The sequence below is a fragment of the Fusarium redolens genome (genome assembly GCF_020744475.1).
Source record: "Fusarium redolens strain MPI-CAGE-AT-0023 chromosome Unknown BKA55scaffold_7, whole genome shotgun sequence".
Lineage (NCBI taxonomy): Eukaryota > Fungi > Ascomycota > Sordariomycetes > Hypocreales > Nectriaceae > Fusarium > Fusarium redolens.
Window position 1 is genome coordinate 63,358 of NW_025763670.1, and position 23,370 is coordinate 86,727.

Sequence of the window (23,370 nt, forward strand, 5' to 3'; positions counted from 1 at the left end):
TCATTGGCCAAAAAAGCTTTTCCCTCATTAAGCAGATCCGGATTCTACAGTTGCTGCAATGTGGAGAGTGGGGGCGTAAGATGTAGACCGCCAGCGATGTTAGGATAAGGACCCAAGGCATCGGATGAGGAGACGAACACGCAAGAAACTTATCTGTAGAAAGGCAAAATGAAAATGAAAATGAAGCGCAAAATCTCGCTTCGACCAGAAGTCATGCCAAGCTCAAGATCTATCGATATCTCAAATGATGGGGAAATCTCAAGATCCGTCCTGAGACGAAGATCGTCAGACACGCGCCCATCAGGCTCCCATCAAGCGGCTCTGCGTATTTCAGCAGGAGGCGCGACGGGATGAGTCTAGCAGATCCAAAGCTCGTCTAGAAACTGGTCGAGTTCGATGATGCGGAACCTGGAGCCGATGCTTTGGTCCTTCAAAAGAGTACTCCAAGCAGAAGAAAGACTTGCTTTCCAGGAAACAACCTCAACGCTCCAGCCCATTTTCAGAGCGCGTTGGGCTTGTGTCAGGAAGCCGTCTGAATACTTGGCCGGCCGAGCATCACCAGTAGCGATGACAAGTGTGCCGGGCTCCTCGAAATACTGCATAACAGACTCGCTGATTCGAATTTGGAGTGTTTCGTCAACCATGTCTTCGACATAACGGAAGCCGCCGGCTTCAAAAGTGTTGTGGTCATCAGAACCAGATTGCTCAGGACGACGACTGCGAAGGTCGACGCGGTAGCCAAGACCCTTGAGTTCTTGGACGAAAGAAGGCTCGCTGCGGTTGGGGCGCACAGAGCAGCCAACGTTGAGCCATTCCACGTATCGATCGCGGGTAAGAAGTTCGTGAAAGAAGGCAAGATTCATTTGTGGGAGTGGGACAAAGCGCGAAGACTCTGGCAGACCAAACTTGGCCCTTAGGGCCTTTTGGAATCCAATGATGATGTTGGACATGTCGACAAAGACATGAATTCCATTCTCTGCGATGGTGGAATAATCCCTACAGATCATAGAGTCTATAACACGCTCATGGACGAGCTTTTTCATGAGACCCTCATGCTTGACCACAGTGGTCTGCACGTTACTGTGAATTTCAGTAAGGGGCCCATACTTGAAATGCTGATATGAGATGACGTGTCTGACATGATCTGACTGAATGCCATCCAAGACCACTATGTTGGGTTCTGAGCTATCTCTGGAATGCGCTTTGTCCTTGCCCGAATTTGAACTTTTATTGTTCTTTTTGGACTCGTCAAAATGCTTAAGCGGGGACTCGCTTGAGCTTGGTGGTGTTGAGGCAGCAGTTGAGTAAGACGCGGCAGGTAACACATCAGTGTCGGAGCCGCAGCCAGCCTCTGAGTCAGTAATTGGGTCGAAGTTGGGCCGATTTGATTGGGGAAATTCGTCATCATCTTCCTCGTACACCTCTTCCTTCATAACAATCGCCCTCGTGATTCGAAACGCCTTTCCAGTTCGCTTCTTATGGATTTCGCTTGCCATTGTAGCGGACTGAATACGGGCCTCAAGACTCCGGTCTGATTGCCTTGAGGCGGCGATATATTCTTGCTCCTGGTTTTCTTCATGGGAATGCTTAGGTATAACCGAAGATTTGGGAATGCTGTCTGCACTGATGATGGAGAGCGGTACAGAAGGTCGCTTCAATATCGTGATCGGCTGTACCTTTGGAGAAGCCATTGGCTTTCGCTGCTGTTGGGAGAGTTCATTGTCATTGAGACGAATTTGCTGGAAGAGCCGCTTGAAGTTTCCAAGAGACGGAGTTGAGCCAGAAGTCTTTGTAGCCTTCGGGGACGCCCAGTTTGCGAGACTGTTGGAATTCAGTTTGGTGAAGTCACCAAGCTTGAATCTACCATTATGTGCAACGTTATTTGCAGGCGTACTGCTACCCGGCGGCTCGTGAAGAGGATCGTCTGTTAAGTTTGTTGTTGGAGATGCCATAATAACCATCAAAAGCGACTACGCACATAGATGCGAGTTGGTGGTTATAAGTGAAGTTGGTGATCTGCTCGACGCCTATCCGAGGCGTGAGAGGATTGCTGGAGTGTTTGCCAAGTATTGACCAACGGCGCCGGTAAAGCGAATTATCCAAAGTTGCAATTTTCGAGAACCGCAGAAAATAGTAGAGTCAAGAAGATATTGAGAAAGCGATTTGCCACATCTGAGAATCCAGAATCGCCCTAGAAGAAAGACCCGGAATGAGTCAAAACAAAAGCCGGAGTTTCGCAGGATAATATAAAAAGGAACTCGAAATGGCCAAACACAGTCTGAGATGATTCAAAGCTCAAGTCCAGTGCGTCAAAATTTGCCGCTTGATGAAGCCAGGTGAGATCAAGTGCGGAGATCGAGCTACCAGAATATCATGAGGTCACAAGAAGGAGAACGGGTGCTCAATCAAGGCTGTGTCAAACAGAATAAAAGCCAGTGATAGAAAACAAAAATATAATAAAAAGCAGCTGCGCAAAGACTTGGGTAAAGAAAACGGATCCGAAAATAGGGAACAAGGAAATACGACGTCAACCGTTGATGAAGAATGGATGAGATGGATGATGAGTCAATTCACGATGCGCTGAGGCTACGGGTGGCTTTCCGGGATCCGGGATGGCATGTTCCTAACCAATCACATCACGACATATGTGGCATAAGGGTCCTGTAACTCACGTGTTTATCGCCACCCCAAGCGTCGATACTCGATACAGATACTCGCTCGGTATGACAATAGCACGACCAAGACCAAGTCTATAACCCGAAACCGGAGATATTTTGTTTACTACCTTATCATCACTTCACAATACTAGCAACTTACGATAGAGCAAAGATTTGTCAAATTCCTATCTCTGCTACTCATATCGTGTCCATCCATCCCAAGTTCATATGTAGCGCATTCTCCAGATGCATCCATCCCTCTGAATAACCAGGCCCTAGATAAAGTGAGAATGGAAATCTTGAATCCTGCTTATGCTCAACATTCGAATGCATATGCATGAACAAGAAGTTTGCGAATACTATCTGATTCGCAAATTTAAATAATCCGAAGCTGCCCTGTTCCATTGAACTTATTGCACCTTTGATATAGCCTGTTTCGTGTTTTCTTTTTCGGAACTATGGGCAGACAGCGCTTTGTAAAGATATGACAACCATGCTTGGCATCTTCCCTGGCAAGACTTGCAAAATAACATAGCTAAGCTCCATTGCCATCACCTTCGGAAATCGATACTAGCTCGAGACGAGTCCAGGCTGGGTCGCACCGAGCTGCTTGAGCTTCGTCTTCGTCGCGCTCGCTGTTCGTTAGGGTCGGAAGGATGCAAACCAGTCGATTTCGCAAACATGTTGAGGACATCAGTTAACGAGATAACACCAGTAAGTCTTCCAGAAAGACGAGCCCCAGCCATGGCGGATGCAGGCACAGCAGCCGTAGGAACTGGGGAAGCAGGTACCGCTGCAGTCGGAACAGGCGACGGGGGTGCAGGGTGCGCAGGCGCCGATACGGGCGCAGCAGGAGGTGGAGGCCCGGCGGTCGTGAAAGATTGAGGTCCCATTAAAGGTGTTGCAGGAGCTGATGGGGAGGGCGACGCCGATTCAACCACCCACATTCGATGCGATCGAGTAGCAACGAGCTTGGCAACAGTATGGGCCAGAGTCGAGTAGGGGTTCACATAGAATACAGGAAAGACGTCGCGTCCGTGTTCGACTCCTCGCTCGTTGAGAATCACAGAGATGAAGTTCATGCACGACGAATTGAGTAAATGGGCGTTGGAGCTCTTGGTTAAGTGGCGGACGTCCTTGGTCGAGATGTTACCCACCACATTCATACCATTATCAACAACAGCCACGCTTGTAAGGCCTTCATTGTTCATAAGCGTGAGAGCTTCTGATAAGGGCGAATCGGAGCTATGGCAGGTTAGCACAGATCATTTTGAAATTGTATAGAAACTCACTTGACAGAAACAATCTCCTTGGCACCAACACCCAGATCACGCAGCAAAGCAGGGTAAAGCCGGTCAATAGAAGGAAAGTTGACACCCTCATTCCAGAAAAACTCGACAATTCGAAGTTGGCTTGCGATGCCGACCACCTCGCCACTAGTAGTTGTCACCAACAGACGATGGATGCCACTGCCGAGAATCTGAATAGCCTGTGCGAGCTTTTCGTCACCAGGCAACGTGATGAGTGTTTCCTTGCGGAAAAGAGGAAAGACGTCTCGTAGAGGAATCTGGCCACCTTCCTGAGCCTTGGCCAAAATTGAGTTGAATAGCTCAACCTGATCTTCTTCGGGTTTGGCAAGACCAACGACAACGAGCAGGTATGCGTTCAAATCGGTATAATCGAACGTGGAGACGGCGGTATGAGTAGAGGGATCCTCGCGGACCAGAACAACGTTGGTAGGGCTCTTGAGGAGGAGCTGCGAGTCATGATTAGCATGGGCTATTCGGTAATTGAAGGCGCATATGGGGTCCTGTATCGGGTGACATTTAAAGTTTTATGCTCACCTTGGTAGCTTCCTCGACGCTGCTATCGAACTCAACCCATTTAACATCATCGGGAGATACAAGCTCTCCAATAGCTACATCGCGCCAATCGCGGCCAGCAAATCTGGGGTTGGCATGCTTGTTTCCTGCAGGAGGATGGTTCAATAGCTCCTGGAGAGCGGCCTGTGTAAAGGAAGGATGCCGTTGGGAGCGTGGGGATGAGGGCGCATTGCGCAAGCCCTCAGCGAAGCTCGCGCGATGGGCGGATATGGAGCTTGGGCCAGAACCAGCGGATATAGATACAGAAGGAGATCGCTGAGAAAGAGTAGGTGGTTTATGAGTAGACGAAGAGCCCGAAGCAGCACTGTTGAGGCTGGTCGAGCTAGTCGCGCGAGTATCCTTGAGCTCGCGGGAGGTTGAGCTCGCTGAGGGGTCCATGGTGGGAACGTTTCGCTTTAACCAGGTGATGAATTGACTGATGTTGAGATTTGATAGATCGGTTTGGCAACAAGTGATATTTCAACACGACTTATGCGAGCAAAAGAGTGCTGTATGTATTGCAATCGAGAGACAGATGAGAGAATGATGGCGGATGTGTTGTCGCGACAATTGCAAAGATGAAATGATAGTGTGCACAGAGATAGATGGACGAGACAAGACGAGACGTGGGAGTGGACGCGGGGCGCAGGCAGGATAAGAGAATGGTTCGAGTTGAAGGATCTCGATATTGAAGTCCAATATTGGAAAGTGGTTAGAGTCACAAACTAAGAATCAGGATACAAAAGATCAGAAGACATTTATTTGCCAAGGACAAGGACAAGGCGATCGAGAGGCGGGCGATAGATGAATGGAAGTGGAATGGTTTTTCTGTCTCTTGCTGCGGAGGTTAGGTTGGTCTGGAGACGAGACAGTCTGTGAGGGGCACGAGGTTACAATCCAAAGCCATGAGTGGGCGGGGGAACGTTTTGCATGATGACATAGGTAAAAGGCGAGCGGGCAATGGTGGAGTGCCCCGCGATGGATGGATGCTGGAGTAGCTAGAGGAGGCAAGAAAACTTAGGACCTGAATCCCAAGCGACAAAAGTACTTGGGTAAATTAGCACAAGTTTAAGGGAGATCTTGACTAAATTTATTTTGGCCTCCTATTTTAAAGTCGGAAGTTTTCTTGCTCCCTGGGGGAGAGTAGGGGACAGGAGCTCAATCTTCAGCGCAAAACTTACTGATAGAGATCCACGGAACTCAACTTTGAGAAAGTGGAAGAAACTACCACTAAATAGATGTAATCCCATACTTGGGCATTCACTCTCTCATGCAGCTATGAATACTATTTAGGTATTGATTTGCACCAACATCAGATAAGTAAACATGACACCTGAAGATCCATTCCAACACCTAACCATGTTCATGCATCCATTCTCACAATGATCCGGCAGAAACTGTGGATGTCTACAAGGAACTCCCTGGTCCTGCAGTTCGTGATACGTAACCAAACCAAGTTCCGATACGCACAGGTAACATGAACAAAGGGCAATAGGAAATGCGAGGAATTTTATAAATGCGTTGCTGACGGAAACTATCATGTTGGATCTCGAAACATTCGTCGTCTAAGATCTTTCTGTAACTTGGACTTGTGTAAAAGGTTGAGCCGATAGGTCTAGGTAACTACCTTAATTATGGAAGTCAGTCAATACACATGTGTCATTACTACTTGAAAACCCCAAGTCTATGGACTTACAGAAGTCTAAGCTGCTAGAGTTGACATTTCAAAGTGTCAGTCAGTAAGTGTATCTCAGGTCCCATCAAATGATCGACCTGAAAGTTATTCAGGAACAAACTTCAGTATTGACCATCATCTCTGCTATGGCCTATCAAATACCTAAACTCAAAACTAATCAGGTCAGAGAAAACGTTTCGTGTCACGTCGATAGGTCAAAGAAATGGTTGGCTAATTGGCTAAGTAAGGTACAGCCGCAATGCATCATGACAAGAAGGAAGATTTCATTGTGCATATCTGATGGAAGCCATCCGTTCTGGCGGTGTGGTGGGGCACAGCTGGACGGCTGCTAGAACAAACAAATCAACAAACGGAAACAAGAGATATTTGATATCCAAGAGCTGCCTGGCCAATTGCTGTCTGGCTCATTTTAAACTTCTTTGTCTGCGGTGTTGGGTGATCAAAGAGGCGTTCCCCGGCTCCATTTGGCGTCAAATATTCTTTCATGACTTCAGAGCCTCGATAAATTGATCTAGGTTTATCATGCGCCGTCCATAGACACAGCAGTCAAATATTAACTTTATAAATCCGGACCAGTTTCCATTAAAGTCTTTTGAGGTCATTTCTTGACCTCAAGCTGTACAAAGTCAGTTGTCTGTCCTATTTCTTCATGGGAGCCTGGCAGGAAGAAGAAGGAAAAATAAACAATAAGGTACCTTACAAAAAACACACTAGCCACGACCTGGTCACCGCGCACCCTTTGTTTTTTTTTTCTTTTGGGCTCAAGTCTGTCCCCAAGTACCTTGCCTGCAAAGACTCGCCCGCACGGTACTTGTTCACGACCCTCAACTTTTGGGCTTCCCCTCCCCCACTTCACTTTCTGCTCCCATTCATTCAGTCCCTCTCTTCTTTCATTCCCACCATTTGTGATCTTTGGAAATCTCGTCCCTCAAAGTGAAGCCACGGCCGATTAAAGCCAACGAACCTCGACGGCTCGTAGCTTTGCTTTTTCACACTTCTTCTTCAAGTAGCACTTCATTATCGCTACTCTTGTTCACATCCTCCGACTGAGATCCAAACTTCTTTGTCGTCTGCTGGTGGACATCACCATCAGCAACCCTCCACGACCACAACAATGTCTCTGCTTCCACCCGACATCCACGCAGAGCTTTCACAGCTCCTGCAAGCTCTGCAGTCACCCGACAACAGTATAAGATCCCAAGCCGAGGAGCACCTGCAGAACAACTGGACTGCTACCCGACCTGAGGTCCTGTTGATGGGACTGGCGGAACAGATTCAAGCTGCTGGCGACAATGCGACACGATCCTTTTCCGCTGTAATTTTCCGTCGGATTGCTTCAAAGACCCGCAAGAATGAGGCCGGAGAAAGCATGGATCTGTTCATCTCTTTGACCAAGGACCAAGCCGCCGTCATTCGACAAAAGATTCTCGAGACCCTTGCCGCCGAGTCTGAACGCCTCGTTCGCAACAAGATTAGTGATGCTGTTGCCGAACTTGCCAGGCAATACACGGAGAATGGTACGCTCTTAGAAATTCTGGAGTGACCCTTCGTGTCCTTGACCTTTGTTAACAACTTCTGCAACAGGCGATATTTGGCCCGAACTGCTTGGCGCTCTTTTCCAGCTTAGCCAAGCTCCCGAACCCGAGAAGCGAGAGAATGCATTCCGAGTCTTCGCTACAACTCCTGCCATTATCGAGAAGCAGCATGAGGAGGCTGTTCTCCAAGCTTTCCAAAAGGGCTTCAAGGACGAGGCCGTTATGGTACAGCACCCCTCCCGCGGGGCAGACTTTTCTGTCCCACATTGCATGTCATTGCGCTGCTAACCACAGTTATAGGTTCGTCTTGCGGCGATGGAGGCTTTTGCTTCATTTTTCAGGACTATTAGCAAGAAGGGGCAGGCTAAATACTACGCCCTTATTCCGGATGTCCTCAACATTCTACCCCCGATCAAGGATTCTCAGGATTCCGACGACCTCAGCAAGGCGCTCCTTGCTCTCATCGATCTCGCCGAGTCCGCTCCCAAAATGTTCAAGCCTCTCTTCCAGAACCTCGTCCAATTCAGTATTTCAGTAATTCAGGACAAGGAGCTCGAGAACATCTGCCGTCAAAACGCTCTCGAGCTCATGGCTACATTTGCCGATTACGCGCCCTCTGTGTGCCGAAAGGACCCCTCCTACACAAACGACATGATCACCCAGTGCTTGAGTCTCATGACGGATCTCGGCGAGGATGATGATGATGCTTCCGAATGGATGGCATCCGACGACGTAAGTCCTCAGAGAAGGGAGACACAAATTCATGTAGCTAACTCACCATGCAGTTTGACCAGGACGAGAGTGATCAGAACCACGTTGCTGGTGAGCAAACTATGGACCGACTTGCGAACAAGCTTGGAGGACAGACCATTCTGGCCCCTACCTTCAACTGGCTTCCTCGTATGATGACTTCCATGGCTTGGAGGGATCGACATGCTGCTCTGATGGCCATCTCTGCCATCTCTGAGGGCTGCCGTGATCTGATGATTGGCGAGCTTAGCCAAGTGCTGGATTTGGTGGTTCCCGCTCTCCGAGATCCTCATCCTCGAGTTCGATGGGCTGGTTGCAACGCTCTTGGTCAGATGAGCACTGATTTTGCCCCCAAGATGCAGACCGACTACTACGACCGAGTTCTCAAGGCAATCATTCCTGTCCTCGACTCGCCCGAGGGTCGTGTCAAGTCCCACGCAGCTGCTGCTCTTGTCAACTTCTGTGAGGAAGCCGAGAAGGCTACTCTGGAGCCGTATCTGGACGAGCTCCTCTCACACCTTTTCCAGCTCCTTCAAAATGAGAAGCGCTATGTCCAGGAGCAAGCTCTGTCAACCATCGCTACCATTGCCGATGCCGCTGAAGCTGCATTTTCGAAATACTACGACACCCTCATGCCTCTTCTTGTTAATGTTCTCCAGAACCAGAGCGAGAAGGAGTACCGACTTCTGCGCGCCAAGGCCATGGAGTGCGCCACATTGATCGCTCTGGCCGTTGGAAAGGAGCGCCTTGGTCAAGATGCCATGACTCTAGTCAACCTTCTGGCCAACATTCAGGCCAATATCACTGATGCAGACGATCCCCAAGCTCAGTACCTCATGCACTGCTGGGGCCGCATGTGTCGTGTTCTCGGCTCCGACTTCCTCCCATTCCTTCACAACGTCATGCCTCCTCTGCTGGAGCTTGCTGTGGCCAAGGCCGATATTCAACTGTTGGACGATGATGACCAGGTTGAGCAGATGCAGAACGAGGAGGGATGGGAGCTTGTTCCCCTCAAGGGTAAGATGATTGGTATCAAGACAAGCACCATGGACGACAAGCATATGGCTATTGAGCTCCTGGTCGTCTACGCCCAGGTCCTTGAGGCTTCTTTTGCTCCCTATGTAGCAGAGATCATGGAGAAGATCGCTCTGCCTGGTCTTGCATTCTTTTTCCACGATCCCGTTCGATATATCTCTGCCAAGCTTGTTCCTCAGCTATTGAGCTCTTACAAGAAGGCCTACGGTCCTCAGTCCAACGAGCTCCGTGGTCTGTGGGGCGCGACTGTCGACAAGCTCCTCGAGGTCTTGACTGCTGAACCTGCCATCGACACACTTGCCGAGATGTACCAATGCTTCTATGAATCTGTTGAGGTCATTGGAAAGGACTGTCTTTCTACAGAGCATCTCAGCCGATTCATTGACTCGGTGCATTCTGCTATTGAAGACTACAAGGACCGTGTCGCCCAGCGTCTGGAGGACAAGGAAGGAGCCACTGCCGAGGACGTGGAAGACGAGGCTGAGGATACTCTGATGGCTATCGAGGACGACCAGACCCTGCTTTCGGATATGAACAAGGCTTTCCACGCCATTTTCAAGAACCACGGTGCTGCGTTCTTGCCCGCCTGGGAGCGATTGATGTCCACATATGAGGGCTTCCTTACCTCATCCGATCCTACCCAACGCCAGTGGGGACTATGCATCATGGATGATGTCCTTGAGTACTGCGGTCCTGAGAGCACACGATATGCCAACTACATCACCCAACCGCTCATCGATGGTTGCCGTGATGCTTCGCCGGCTATTCGCCAGGCGGCAGCTTACGGCATCGGAGTTGCGGCGCACCGAGGTGGTGCACCCTGGGCGCAGTTCTTGGGAGGCTCAGTCCCCTTCTTGTTCCAGGTCACCCAGGTTCCTGACGCCCGGAATGAGGACAATGTCTACGCGACTGAGAATGCATGCGCAGCTATCGCCAAGATTCTCCACTATAATGCAAGCACAGTCGGAGACGTGCAAAACGTGATTACACAATGGGTAGAGACTTTGCCTGTGACCAACGATGAGGAGGCGGCACCTTATGCTTATGCATACCTAGCGGAGCTGATTGACCAGTAAGTACTTCCCACTCCCACGTACTGCCAGTATGTTGGTGTGCACATGCTAACGCTTTGAACTTGTAGACAACACCCAGCTGTGGCAAACCAGGCGGGTAAAATCTTTGTGTTTATCGCCCAGGCTCTCGAGGCAGAGACCCTTGTGGGACAGACTGCCAACCGGGTAGCACTGGCAACTAAGGGATTTCTGACATCGACTGGCGTTGACCCTACGCCCCTCTTGCAGCAATTTTCTCCTGAGGCACAGCGAACCATTATGGGATTCTTCAACTAGGGGGAAGCTCGCAGATGTGCTGAGTCTTGCCGCTCTCTCAAAAGTCAAATGAAGACAGGCTGGATTGTGTCATCCAGCCGACTGGGGGTGGGTACCGAGATGGCCCTGTTCTGATGAGATATAGCGGCCTGTCTTTAGATGATGCCAGAATAAACGCCACAAGATGCCAGCAATGGGTCTGAAACCGATTTAGGGGTCAGGCAATTCCAACAGGCGAATACATAAAGCAATGGTGGCACCGACGCGATGTGGAATTGCGCTTCAGTCGGGCGCAGTGAACCAGGTTCGAATCGGCATCCAACAAATGCCATGTCCCGAACATGGAAGAAGAGAAACAGAGGACGACGGTCCTAGGCGTCAGGGTAAAAATGAGAGGGCATTTTGTTTAGGCAGTCTATATCCTCAAGACCGCATGGCGCCTGTTTTGCAATATTAGAGTTTACGAGTTAGGTTATTGATAGCTGGTTATTACCTCGTCGCGAGGGTTTTGGTCAGCAGCGACAGCGGCAAGGTAGTCAGTCAGTCGGTCGGTCAGTCATATATATAGATGACGAGTTTTGTAGCGTACGGAATTATGACTTAAACAACCGCACCGATTTCGATTCCATGGCTGAATGATAGTGAGACAATGTATACTGTGAGGAGTCTCAAGGCTAGAGGGGTGAGGGAGATATGGAATGAACGTCTTAACTCGCACGCAGGACGGTTGAGGCTCATTCATGATATCGACGATACTCCAAGATTTGTCTCTGGCTTGACAACTGAGTATTGATTGTTTCAGCCACGATTCGCAATAGTACGATAAAGAGGGAATTGAGTCAATGGTGGCTCGACCCTTGGGTATTCAGAGCGACAATGGTTACTCAACTCTGTCGCCATCAGCAGAGCAAATACCATTTCAGAATGACAGACAGACTTGTGAGCATTAGCACTTAAAACAAAGTTCATGATGTTGGCTACAGGGTTGACGGGTACCTTGAAGTGAAAGCAAAGCCACATGGAGGGGGGCGTGTTGAATACTGAATTGAATGATGAATGCTTGCTCACACTTTGGTCTTACTTTTTCTGGCCTGCAAGGAACGGCGGGTGTGCTAGCGAATTCGAGACATTCTCATGCAGGGTATTACATATCTAGGGACTTGCTTGCACGGCTTTTTTCTTTTTTCCTTTAGGAAGATGCGTTTTTTTGTATTGGATTTCAGATCTCGATAGTGATTTTTACTGTGTTTCAATGCAAAAACTGGACATTTCCCAAAACGGAGATGATCTCTGGACTTGACAGGCACAGGGTATGTACAAAGAACGTAAGTAACCTGAGAAAGGATACATTGTTGTGCAGCCCGGAGAGAAGCGAAGCACAGGGTCTTCCCGTCCCAGCCCAAAGCCTCAAAGTTCCTCTCCATAAAACCCGAAGTTACCTACCTTAGGTATTCAGATAGTGGATAATTTTATACGACCATATCTTCGATTGACTTCTTTCATCATTAAGAAAATGTTAAAAGTTACAATGAGACGCAAGTTAAGTCTTTTCTATTAATATAATCTTCTATCGGCTTCCGTTGAAAAACGTACTGTAATACTTTGATTTACGTAGAGTCACCATCTGATATCAAATCATTCCCGGCTCTCACTCAACACTAGCCTCTATTTGGCAATGCGTAAGTCTCTTGCACCGGAGTTACTCCTGGCGCCTCTCAATCAACGAGCAAGCTCAACAGGCTCAAGTCCCTTCTCCTCACCCCACACGCATGAGTCCCTACAGTACAGTAGGTACAGTGCTGTGCGTTACCCTCGGCAGGGTAAGTCTCGAGATACCTCTGTATGACACCCAAAGTTGGGCAGCTTAGAAGTCCAGTACGTAGGTAGTTGTGCAGATTTTGACATGCTTCTTGCAGCACCTGCACATGGGAAACTGGAAAGGGTTCGACTGAACTGCAGAAAGCGGCAGTCACCAGTCTCTTTCTTGAGCTTGTAGTCCCCAATCTCCAGCTTCCATTAGCACCAGCCTGTACATACAAGTCGGTCGTAGCTCATGATGTTAGTAGTCCGTCGTCCTTCGGCCTGTCATCCTTCCCACACTAGCCACACCGTCCAATCCCACCTTCGACTGCCCGCTCTTGCCTGGCCTAGGCGTGGCATAGCATGGCATGGCATGGCATGGCGTGGAAGGTAAGGCAAGACAAGGTACTAACCTAGGTAGGTACCTTCTCCCACCCACCCACACACCCAAACCAGCCCGGCCCAGCCCAGCCCAGCCCAGGGCATCTGCTTCTCACGCATTCCCATTCTTCTTCTGCCATACCATCCTCTACTTCTCCATCCCTTTCGTTTTTCCCCTTCAAACGACCTAGCGATCTTTCCCCCTCGACTTTTGACGCGATCCAGCCTCGAACGTAGAATATGTTTTTTTCGCGCCTCTTCTCCTGATCGCAAATTTCCCGCATTTCCGATCTTTCCATCGCCGATTTTTGAGCCATAGTCCAATGCTGAACAGTACACATTCGACCAAGCACGAAATATCCACCCCCGCGCATTTGCCATCTGCGATTATCCATACCCTGTCCCTCTCTTTTTCGCTCGGTCGCTTGAACTTTCCGGCCTGATTTATCACGTCAAACCATCGACCCGACCCGACTCGACTTAACATAACCCATCTCGACCCGACACGGTTTTATCATATTGCGACTCCTTTCACCTCGCCATTTTGTTGCGTTTATCACCAGTCTTTGCTTTTTGTTTCGCTGCAGCTAGGGTCCCCTAATCAGGTCGCCAACCTTTCCGACGCCTCGGTAGTCGAATCAGGACACCACCTGTCAGACTTCGCGCGATACATACGGGACAACACCCGCTTACCACTTCCCTCGAGCGCCTGGCTAGGCCGTCCAGCCAGATGCTGTCGCTATGGATGGCTACTACCCCCCCCATCAGCAGCAGCAGCAACAGCAACCACCTCAGCAATTCCAACAACCTCGAATGCCGCAGAACCAGCCGAACCACATGCAGCACAATATGAACGACCCAACCTTCTATCAGGGAGGAGATTCCCTCGATGATATTGTGCGCGATAACCAAGTCAAGCTATACCGCCGACAGAGCATGCCCCAAGCCTTTACTAACCCCATGGGTCAGTTCCAGATGAATCAGCAACAGCAACAGCAGCAAGGGCAAAGGCGAATGTCTTCAGTCGGCAATGGGGACATGATGACCTTTGGAACCGATAACGCCGACCTCAACTCGTACCAGTTTAACCAACCACCCATGGGAGGAGGGTTTCCCACCATCAATACCTCTATCGGTATGGACCAAATCGGCAATTATATGACATCCGACCCCAACGACTATTCGACCATCTCCCCTGATATGATGAGTTCTATGATGCCCTCTACCTTTGCTAGTATGAGTGTTGGAGCACAGATGGCCGGCAACGCCTCACCGATGAACCTTTACTCTCCATCCATGAGCCAGTTCCCGCAAGGCCAACTTCCCCCTCAGGTTCAAATTGGTAACAACTTCTCCATGGATCTTTCTCCAGATGCCGGCTCCATGAATATGAATCAATCCAATCCTCCCACAGCAACCCCGATACCTGCTCCCGCCAACAACGCCATGGACACCATAGAAGACTCGGGCGACAATATGATGAACCATCAGGCTTTCAACAACGTGAACGCTGGGGATAACAACCAGAACCTACCCCCACTATCTCGCCAAGTCTCAACTACCTCAGGTTCCGTCGTTTCACCTCCACAGCAGCAGTCACACGGAGCCATGTCCTCTTCAACCGTTACGCATCCGACCAGCACTTCAGTTGCTACGACCCCATCAACCGGCGATGCCCCGAGGGACTCAAAGGAAAAGACGATTTACTCAAAGAGTGGATTTGATATGCTCAAGGCGCTGTGGTTAGTCGCTACCCGTAAGAACCCGCGCATACAACTCGGTGCTGTCGATATGTCCTGTGCCTTTGTCGTCTGCGATGTTTCCATGAACGATTGCCCTATTATATACGTTTCTGACAACTTCCAAAACCTTACTGGCTATAGTCGCCATGAGATTGTCGGCCAGAACTGCCGCTTTCTGCAGGCTCCGGATGGCAAAGTCGAAGCGGGCTCCAAACGTGAGTTCGTTGATGATGGAGCCGTCTACAATTTAAAGAAGATGGTTCACGAAGGCAGGGAGGTTCAACAGAGTCTTATTAATTATCGAAAGGGTGGAAAGCCTTTCCTCAACCTTCTTACTATGATCCCCATCCCCTGGGACACTGATGAAATCAGATACTTTATCGGCTTCCAGATCGACCTCGTTGAATGCCCCGATGCGATCGCGTCGAATCAAGATCTTGGTGGTGTAAAGGTGAACTACAAACACAGCGACATCGGCCAATACATATGGACACCACCACAATCCAGCCAGTGGGAGCCCGATAATGGTCAGACGTTAGGCGTTGACGATGTCTCCACCCTGTTGCAGCAGTTCAGCCCCAAGGGTCTCACCTCTGACTGGCACAAGCAATCATGGGATAAGATGCTCCTCGAGAATACCGACGATGTGGTCCACGTTCTCTCGCTCAAGGGTCTCTTCCTATATCTTTCTCCGTCTTGCAAGAAGGTCTTGGAATATGAGGCTGCGGATTTGGTTGGCAACTCGCTTTCAACAGTCTGCCATCCATCTGATATCGTCCCTGTTACACGCGAGTTGAAGGACACAACAACCGGAAACCCCGTCAACATTGTATTCCGAATACGCAGAAAGCACAGTGGCTACACTTGGTTCGAAAGCCATGGTTCACTGTTCGTCGAACAAGGAAAGGGCCGAAAGTGCATTATTTTGGTAGGCCGCAAGCGACCGGTGTTTGCTCTAAGTCGCCGTAATCTCGAAGCAAATGGTGGTATTGGTGACAGCGAACTCTGGACGAAGCTCTCGACATCGGGCCTGTTCTTATACGTCTCTTCGAATATTCGGTCTCTCCTCGACCTCCAGCCTGATAGCCTGGTAGGAACCAGTATACAGGATCTTATGCGAAAAGAATCACGGCCTGAGTTTGGGCGAACACTGGAAAAGGCGAGACGTGGAAAAATTGTCACATGCAAACACGAGGTCCAGAACCGCAGGGGTCAAGTATTGCAAGCCCAGACGACTCTGTACCCGGGTGACGCTTCTGAGGGCCAAAAGCCATCGTTCTTACTTGCCCAGACAAAGCTTCTTAAGGCATCGTCACGTAACCTGGCTCCCGCCAGCGCCGGTTCCAGATCTCTCGCCGCAACCCCGAGATCCAGTAATGGCACTGAAAACCACGCCACGGGCCATATTTCACAGCCTGCTGGTGGTGCTTTAGCTCCCGGTACCCAAGACGCTGCTTTGGCCTCGGAGGACAACATTTTTGATGAATTAAGAACGACTAAATGCTCTAGCTGGCAATTTGAGTTGCGGCAGATGGAAAAGGTTAACCGTATCCTTGCTGAGGAACTTGGAGGCCTGCTGTCTAGCAAGAAAAAGCGCAAGCGAAGAAAGGGCGTTGGCAACGTCGTGCGAGACTGCGCCAACTGTCACACGAGAAACACACCCGAATGGCGAAGAGGACCCAGTGGACAAAGGGATCTTTGTAACAGCTGTGGTCTTCGGTGGGCCAAACAAGTATGCCCCTTCTATCTTCTATCAACTGTGACATTCATTGACATTTTTATCAGATGGGTCGGGTTTCTCCACGCAATTCTTCACGCGGGGCTAATACAGCAAACGGCGATGCTCGAAGCAAGAAGTCCAACTCTCCCTCGTCACCACTGCATAAAGAATTATCGGCCGACAACTCCAAAGCGCAAACACCTAAGGGTGAGAACGGAATAAACCCAGCCCAACTCACGAAGCAGAAGATAGAGAATGGAACCTCAGCACCCAGCGGTGCCCCTTCAGCAACCGGAGTCAAATCATCGGCCGGAATGCCACCACTAAGCAATTCATCGATGTTAGGTGTCGGGCTGGCCTCGTCAATGGCTTCGATCCGAGAAGAACGCGAGACGAGTCAGCCTTGAGCAACAAGCATAATGCATTTCCCTCTCTTGATGTTTTCGATCCTCGATGTTGCAACTTGGTAAAGGATCTACGGAGCGCGGTGTCTTGATTAAACGGCATTTGTGATACCCGCCACTTTTCTTTCTTCACGCTGGCCTCTATTTCAGACCTGAGGCTCATGGACATAACAAAACATTTATGACAACCGTGGCTTGGGGCTCAGATGATGGCACTGAGCATTACAAGCTTGTTTGCTTTTATTTATTTAGGGGAGTGAGATAACCTCTTCATGGTGTACGAAGCCCCGGGATTTTGGAATTGGGAATAGACACGATATACCTACAACAACATACACAAGGCGTTTATGGAATGGATGGCATGAACACGACTTGGACAGATCCTCCTGGCCCCAGGCTCCTGATACAGATTCTGCACTTATCGACAACGTCCATGGGCCGGGTGGCCCGGCTTTGGTCTTCATGCTTCTACTCAACATAGAGGGCGGCCTGGAGTTATTCGAACACTAGCACGGTTTCATGATTAGCACGGCAGGGTGAGCATTGTCAGGAGCATGTAACGGGCAAGTGGTTTTGTACAGTGGTGTTAGTTGTATTTAGGGCGGACTTTTGCTTACACACACGTACTACAGCAATAGCGAGGCGAGGCATGGTTTAAAACAAGGAACAGATATGACGATCTGGGTGCTCAACTTTGATATGAATGACTCGTTGACGTAGAGCCTGGCCACATAGCATCGAAGCAAGGGGAGGCTAGGAGGCTAGTCAAAAGGATATATCCCATGATAATGATCCAACGCCCAAACTCCCCGTTTAGTGGTGAAGGATAATGGAAAGTACCCTAGAGGACCTAATACAACACGTTATCAGTCTCAATATTACTGCAAACCCCAAAGCCATTGAAGTTTTTATTTCTTTTTACACGTAGTTCGCACTACCGCCAAATTTACACCTACCTACCCTAGAATGCCAACACCACCATTAATTTTACGAAGCACCTCGACTGATATACTTGTACCCCTTGGGAATAAACGAAAGGCAACATGTCATCAGCGGCATGTGATGTGCAATCTTCTGACTTAAGGGTACAACCACCACAAAAGCCGGATGATGGGCTGACGTAGGTGGCTTCCCTGCCGATGGCTTGCATTTGGATTGTGGCTGCATCGATGAGATAAAGACACTTCAACATGGCAGATTTCAAGAAGCCATGACATTTAATTCTCCTAAAGACTGTTACTGTTGATACGCCTTTTTTCTGCTATAAAACTTTTGACTGAAGAGTTGAGAAGCAGAATAGGGCATTGTTTCTGTCAAAACACACCTTCGTGGCTGGAAATAGAGAATAACTGAATGACTCTAGAAGATGGTGAATAGAGCAGATCTATCGAGATATATGCAATCCTAAATTTACTGAGGTCGAATTGGGTGTAAGCTAAGATTTCTTCAAAGCTCGTCCTTTGTATGCACTTCCTCCTCCAGCGTCCGGCTTTTCGTGTTCTTGTCATCCTTATCTTGAAGACCTTTGCGTCGACGATCCAGCGCCGCAATCTCCTCGTCGTAAACAGTCCATTCTGGGACCTGCCTCCTTGCGCGGTCGAGTTTGGGCTCCTTTGTTTGAGGGTTGTTACACAAGTCGATGGTACGCGCCTGGGCCAGACTCTCATCGCTGCACCACGTCTCACACCAGAGCCACTCCTGAGGAAGGCTGTGGATTGGGATTGTGAACTGCATGTTGTTTGGCAGATCCTGGTCCAGGTTGGACAAGCTGTTGGGGTCAGCTGAGAGTGCATGGTACTGCTGTCGAAGGCGGTCTCCTGCTGCCAGCTGGCGGAACCGGTTAAGGTCAACAACGTAGAGGGCTGAGATATGGTACGGCAGTCCACGAAGATAGTTCGCCCAGTAGCCTTGTTTCCAGAACCTGAAGCCTTCCATTTCAGTGCGCGAGTCGCACATGGGTGTGAAACCGTACGGAGCGCCCTCCAGGTCATGATCCACAAGGTCAATCATATCAGTGCGAACGATTTGATCAGCATCGACAAAGATGACCTTGTCAAGGGAAAGTGGAAACAAGACATCAAGGAACAGGATCTTGTACCCCCAGATCTCACGCTGCTTCTCTTTTTGTTGGCGAAGCCAGTGAGGCCACTTGTAAGTAACCATCTCGTACTTGAAACCATACTCAGCGGCCATGTGAGGAATGAATTCTTTGAACGAGGGAGATAAGAACTGCTCAATGAACCAGAACTTGACGGTGTGTTTGGTGTTGCGCATAACCGATACCATCATGATGTTGAGCATGCGCTCGTACAAATGACCACTGGCAACACTGAAGATGTTGATTTCGGCATGTTCTTCGGCCGAAATCTCCTTGGGCGACTTGGCCCCTCCGAGAAGACTTTCGGCAAACTTGAGGCCCTTAGCTACGATTCCGCTGTCTTCGCTATCTGGAGATTCCAGTACATCAACTTCTTCCATGCCTGGCTTACGGTTGAGACGAGGATATAGGGTCGTTCCCTTGAAGTCCATGAGGGCAATTTCCGTACCTTCGTCTCCAGGAACAGGGGCATATCCGTGAGCGCCGACACTCTCGATGGTGAAGATCTTCGAGCTTCGGCCTTCCTTGAGTTGAATATTGTAGAAACCAGGATTTGCTTTAAACTGGAAGTAGCCCAGATTAGCCATGACTATGGTATCTGTGATAAGGGGATCCTTTTCAGTAGCGAGGGTCAATTGCGCACCTCTTGGTGCACCTCGCTTGCCATCCCTGGAGTGACCTTCAATCAAGATATTTTCCAGCTCGTAAATAACATCGATGTCGGCTTTGACAGAGCTCAGCTTGATGTTGTCCAGATCCTGGACAGATTCTTTAGCAGCCACTAGCCAAGCTGGAGGCACATCCATGCCTGCCGTTAACAGAGCCTCAGAAGGAAGGCCTTTGAAAGTCGCCTTAGGACTCTGAACATGACCAGTCTGGTCAAAAGAAGGCTTTGAGTCAAGTACGTAACGGAAGAATCGCGTAATGGGCAGCTCTCCAACTACCTCCTTCGGGTTCATGAAGAGCTTCAGATACACTCCATCAAGCTCAGACAAGACCTTGAGAATGGGCGCCCATCTCTGGCCTTGCTCACTGGTAGGATTTAGGAGACCAGCGATATGAATACTGGCAGTTTGGGGGTTGCCGACCTCAATAGCGCTATGAGTTGAGTTCCAAGTGTTGTACAGGGAGCTTCGGATCGACGGGGCCGACTCGAAGATGCCTTGAGGGAGATCGGAAATAGTAGAGAGTGCCGTGATCGAGGTGAGCTTAGCGGCTGCAATGGGATCCGACAGCTTATCTTCAAAGCCAAGGTCCTTAATCGCAGCATAAACAGGAAGGATTCTGTTTCGCTGCTCAAATTCCAAGAGCTGCTGCAAGTCGTCTTCCTTGAAAGACACATCGGACGGCAGGGGACCGACGACTCGGCCGTTGAGGAGCAGTCCCTTCGTTCCCTGTAGAATGTTCGAAGCAGAGAGGAAGCTGGCAAGCGCAGTGCCGAGGCCATCATCTTCAGCCGTCCAGGACGCCTCAAGAATGGCTTTCAGATCATCCTTACTCTTCATCTCGGCAAGCTTGCCTTCGTTAAGCTTGAAAGCGCCATTGATGGCATGAGCATCCGTGGATGACGACGGGTTGTGGACAAGATCAAGTCGAACTCCCGGATTCTTGCGTTTGAATGCAAGGGCAGCAAGAAGGAGATCTTGCCCGTCCTCTGTTGTAAGGTCGGCGACGACTGTGAGCACAGCCCAGCTTTCTTTGGAAGCCTCCGAGTCTGAGGGAAGGACGGCAATTCTGTTGAACAGTTCCGCGAAGTCCTTATGAAGCTTGTTGACATCAACAACACGAAGGGCCTTCTCATCATCAGGAAAGATGTATGTGTTGCGCTTGGAAAGAGCGTTACGGAGGAAGAGATCTGAAACAGACGTTCCCTCTTCAATTTGTCCAAAGTACACAGCCTTTTGAATTGCTTGTTGATCCTCGGTTAATCGCTGGCCCATGGTCTGAACCCACGACTTCTCACGTGGAATAGCCAAACCATTAACAAAGATAGGTCGCACGGCAGTGTCAGCATTGAGTCGGCTAGCCCAGGCCTTGCTTGCCTTCACCTTCTGCTCATAGGTCTTCGCCTCGAGAATCTCAGACAATGTCATTTTGGTGGCTCCTGGTAGTGGTTCTCGTCCATTAATAGCCCTAGAGAAAGCCTTCTTGTTGGCTGCACCTTCTGGCCCTTCTTCACTCTCTTGAAGATAAGTGATGAGAGATTCGAATCCATATGTTTCCATCAAATGATAGACAACCTTGGCTTGAGCAGCAGAAGCAGGCGTAGTGGCTAAAGGGAGGATGCCGAACCTCAAGGTGACACCGCGTTGCATGAACTGGACTAGTTGACCAAATGCTCGCCCATCCTCAATATTGGTGAAATCAACAGGCGCCACAATGTGGAAGAGGTTGAGAGCCACCTGCGGAAGTTGTCCAGGATATGTACGCTGGAGGAGCTATGAGGTCGTTAGTGGCATGATCTCAAGAGGTAATTCTCACATACTGCTGTCAAATCGCTTGGGAGCTTCTGGTATCGAGCGTCCTTCTCGAGGTCATTTAGCCACATGAGCGCTTTACCGTCCTCCAATCGGTCTGTCCAGTCGAACCTGGGTGGTTCATCCTCAGCCTTGGAACTGGCAACCTCAGAATGTCCAAGAAGTGAATTAGCCTCTTGACCATTGAAACCAAGCTCACGGACCCCGTCGATCAGCTTGCGCTCACGGCGAATCATCTCAATGAGCGTAAATGGCTCAATTTGACGCTCAATAAGTTGGACACCATTCATCCAAAGAAAGTTGATGCCACTGGGAATACCGGCAGCAACATTTTTCTCCTGCTCTTCAGCAAACTCCTTTGCGACTTCGTGAGTGGCAATAGATGCTGAGAACTTGGGGAAGTCCTGGGTCGATTTGACTAAAGCATCGAGAGGATTGTCACTCTTCAGAATGAACGAAGCAGTCTTCAGACCTAAGGATGCTAGCTCGGAGGTTGAAAGAGGCTTCAAATCAGCAACCTCTTCATCTGTATCAAGATCGACGTCGGCTGCGGCAGGTTTCTGTTTGCTTTCCTGGCTGGCCTCACGATCATCAATAACAATGTAGTCAGTTCTCTTCAGATCCAGCTTCACACCATAGCCGCTCACAGACAAGGGAGTATCGGGAGCTCCTGCGCTTCGACGATATCGCAGTCTATATGACATATCTCCCTGCTTGGCAGCCTTGGAGAGCGCAATGTGGAAGGGGCCGAAAGAGGCAGATGTTGGGTCCGCATAGAGAATGGCATCTTTTCCAAGCCCAAGGACTCGATCAAACGGTAACAGGTTGGCTTGCCTATTCTCAGGTTAGGGTCGTGGTGTCCAAAGAAACTGAAACAGCTTACCTTGCGGAGAATTCACCTGCCACGGCTTTATCAAGAGTTTCTGAGCAGTACCTCTTGCTACCAATCAACGCCCATGTCGGGCAATCCTCAGTGGCGTCTTCCTTGGATACTGGATCGACAGCTGTAGTATAGTATTGGTAGTGTGCTTCTATTCGTGGTGCGGCAGCACGTAGTGAAAGAGCAAGCTTGAAAGTTGCGAGGGCGTCTGGTTTAGTGATATGCTCATCTTGCTGAAGAACCTCGAGGAATCGGTCGTAGAGCTCTGCATCTGAATTGGCTGATTGAAAGTGACCACCAGCAATTTTGTCAAGGAGAGGGAAGTATGCCGTTGAGTTTTCCCCAGCCGCAGTTTCTCTATTGAATGTCAGAAGCAATATCATAGGTAGCTTACCAGTGATAGTATAAGCTTACAGAAGTTCAAGTAAATATGGAGCACGAGGAAACGCTGCGTTCATTCCCACGTTGACTGATGGGGATGCAGAAGCAACCGTAGCAGCCACTAGGGCCATAGCCAGGCATTGAGAAAGGCAAGTCATGTTTGCGGCCTACGCAAAGCGCTGCATCTAGTAAGTATTGGAGTTAACTCAGGAGCTGGAGGCTCGCGATGGAGGGGCAAAGGACAGCTCTCAAAAGAAAGCTTGGACGGGACAGCGACGACGACGTAGAATTGGGTACGAGGAAGCCCAATTCTGGTCTTGGGCGTCTCCAAAGAATCCAAGTACACTCAAGTTGTTTTCTACGTGCGACAGGCTCTCAATTGCCATGCATCAACCCCGTTGTAAGTCAAAGACAAAGAATGCTGAGCTTTCTAGGTAAGCCTAGGAATCGAACAGCGTCAATGAGAACCAGGAGTTAGCTGGCTGAATTGGGTTTAGCACCTGAACTGATACGAACAGACAAAAAGACAGGGAGCTCATCCTTCGACCGTCTTTCCTTACGTGGCAGAAACGATAACCCCCTGCATCTTCAGCCACATTCAGGGAGCAGGTCCCCGATTTTCTT

General features: G+C 49.5%; 5 protein-coding genes across 5 annotated transcripts; 2 read left to right on the forward strand and 3 right to left on the reverse strand.

Moving 5' to 3' along the window:
* Positions 1-356: 356 nt before the first annotated feature.
* Positions 357-1,961, reverse strand: BKA55DRAFT_593185 (uncharacterized protein; the record flags this gene model as incomplete). Its single annotated transcript, XM_046195517.1, has 1 exon — positions 357-1,961. One exon carries the CDS (start codon positions 1,959-1,961, stop codon positions 357-359), a length of 1,605 nt encoding a protein of 534 aa, XP_046049720.1.
* A 1,247-nt stretch (positions 1,962-3,208) lies between these two features.
* Positions 3,209-4,918, reverse strand: BKA55DRAFT_593186 (uncharacterized protein; the record flags this gene model as incomplete). Its single annotated transcript, XM_046195518.1, has 3 exons — positions 3,209-3,902; positions 3,950-4,413; positions 4,502-4,918. 3 exons carry the CDS (start codon positions 4,916-4,918, stop codon positions 3,209-3,211), a joined length of 1,575 nt encoding a protein of 524 aa, XP_046049721.1.
* Positions 4,919-7,329: 2,411 nt separating this feature from the next.
* On the forward strand, positions 7,330-10,884 carry BKA55DRAFT_538346 (armadillo-type protein; the record flags this gene model as incomplete). Its single annotated transcript, XM_046190024.1, has 5 exons — positions 7,330-7,732; positions 7,800-7,975; positions 8,051-8,482; positions 8,536-10,607; positions 10,677-10,884. The coding sequence occupies 5 exons, from the start codon at positions 7,330-7,332 to the stop codon at positions 10,882-10,884; spliced, it is 3,291 nt and encodes a 1,096-aa protein (XP_046049722.1).
* A 2,901-nt stretch (positions 10,885-13,785) lies between these two features.
* Positions 13,786-16,913, forward strand: BKA55DRAFT_688970 (PAS domain-containing protein; the record flags this gene model as incomplete). Its single annotated transcript, XM_046199291.1, has 2 exons — positions 13,786-16,518; positions 16,572-16,913. The coding sequence occupies 2 exons, from the start codon at positions 13,786-13,788 to the stop codon at positions 16,911-16,913; spliced, it is 3,075 nt and encodes a 1,024-aa protein (XP_046049723.1).
* Positions 16,914-18,356: 1,443 nt separating this feature from the next.
* On the reverse strand, positions 18,357-22,904 carry BKA55DRAFT_538348 (UDP-glucose:glycoprotein glucosyltransferase-domain-containing protein; the record flags this gene model as incomplete). Its single annotated transcript, XM_046190025.1, has 4 exons — positions 18,357-21,446; positions 21,494-22,319; positions 22,369-22,722; positions 22,780-22,904. The coding sequence occupies 4 exons, from the start codon at positions 22,902-22,904 to the stop codon at positions 18,357-18,359; spliced, it is 4,395 nt and encodes a 1,464-aa protein (XP_046049724.1).
* Between the last annotated feature and the right edge of the window lie 466 nt (positions 22,905-23,370).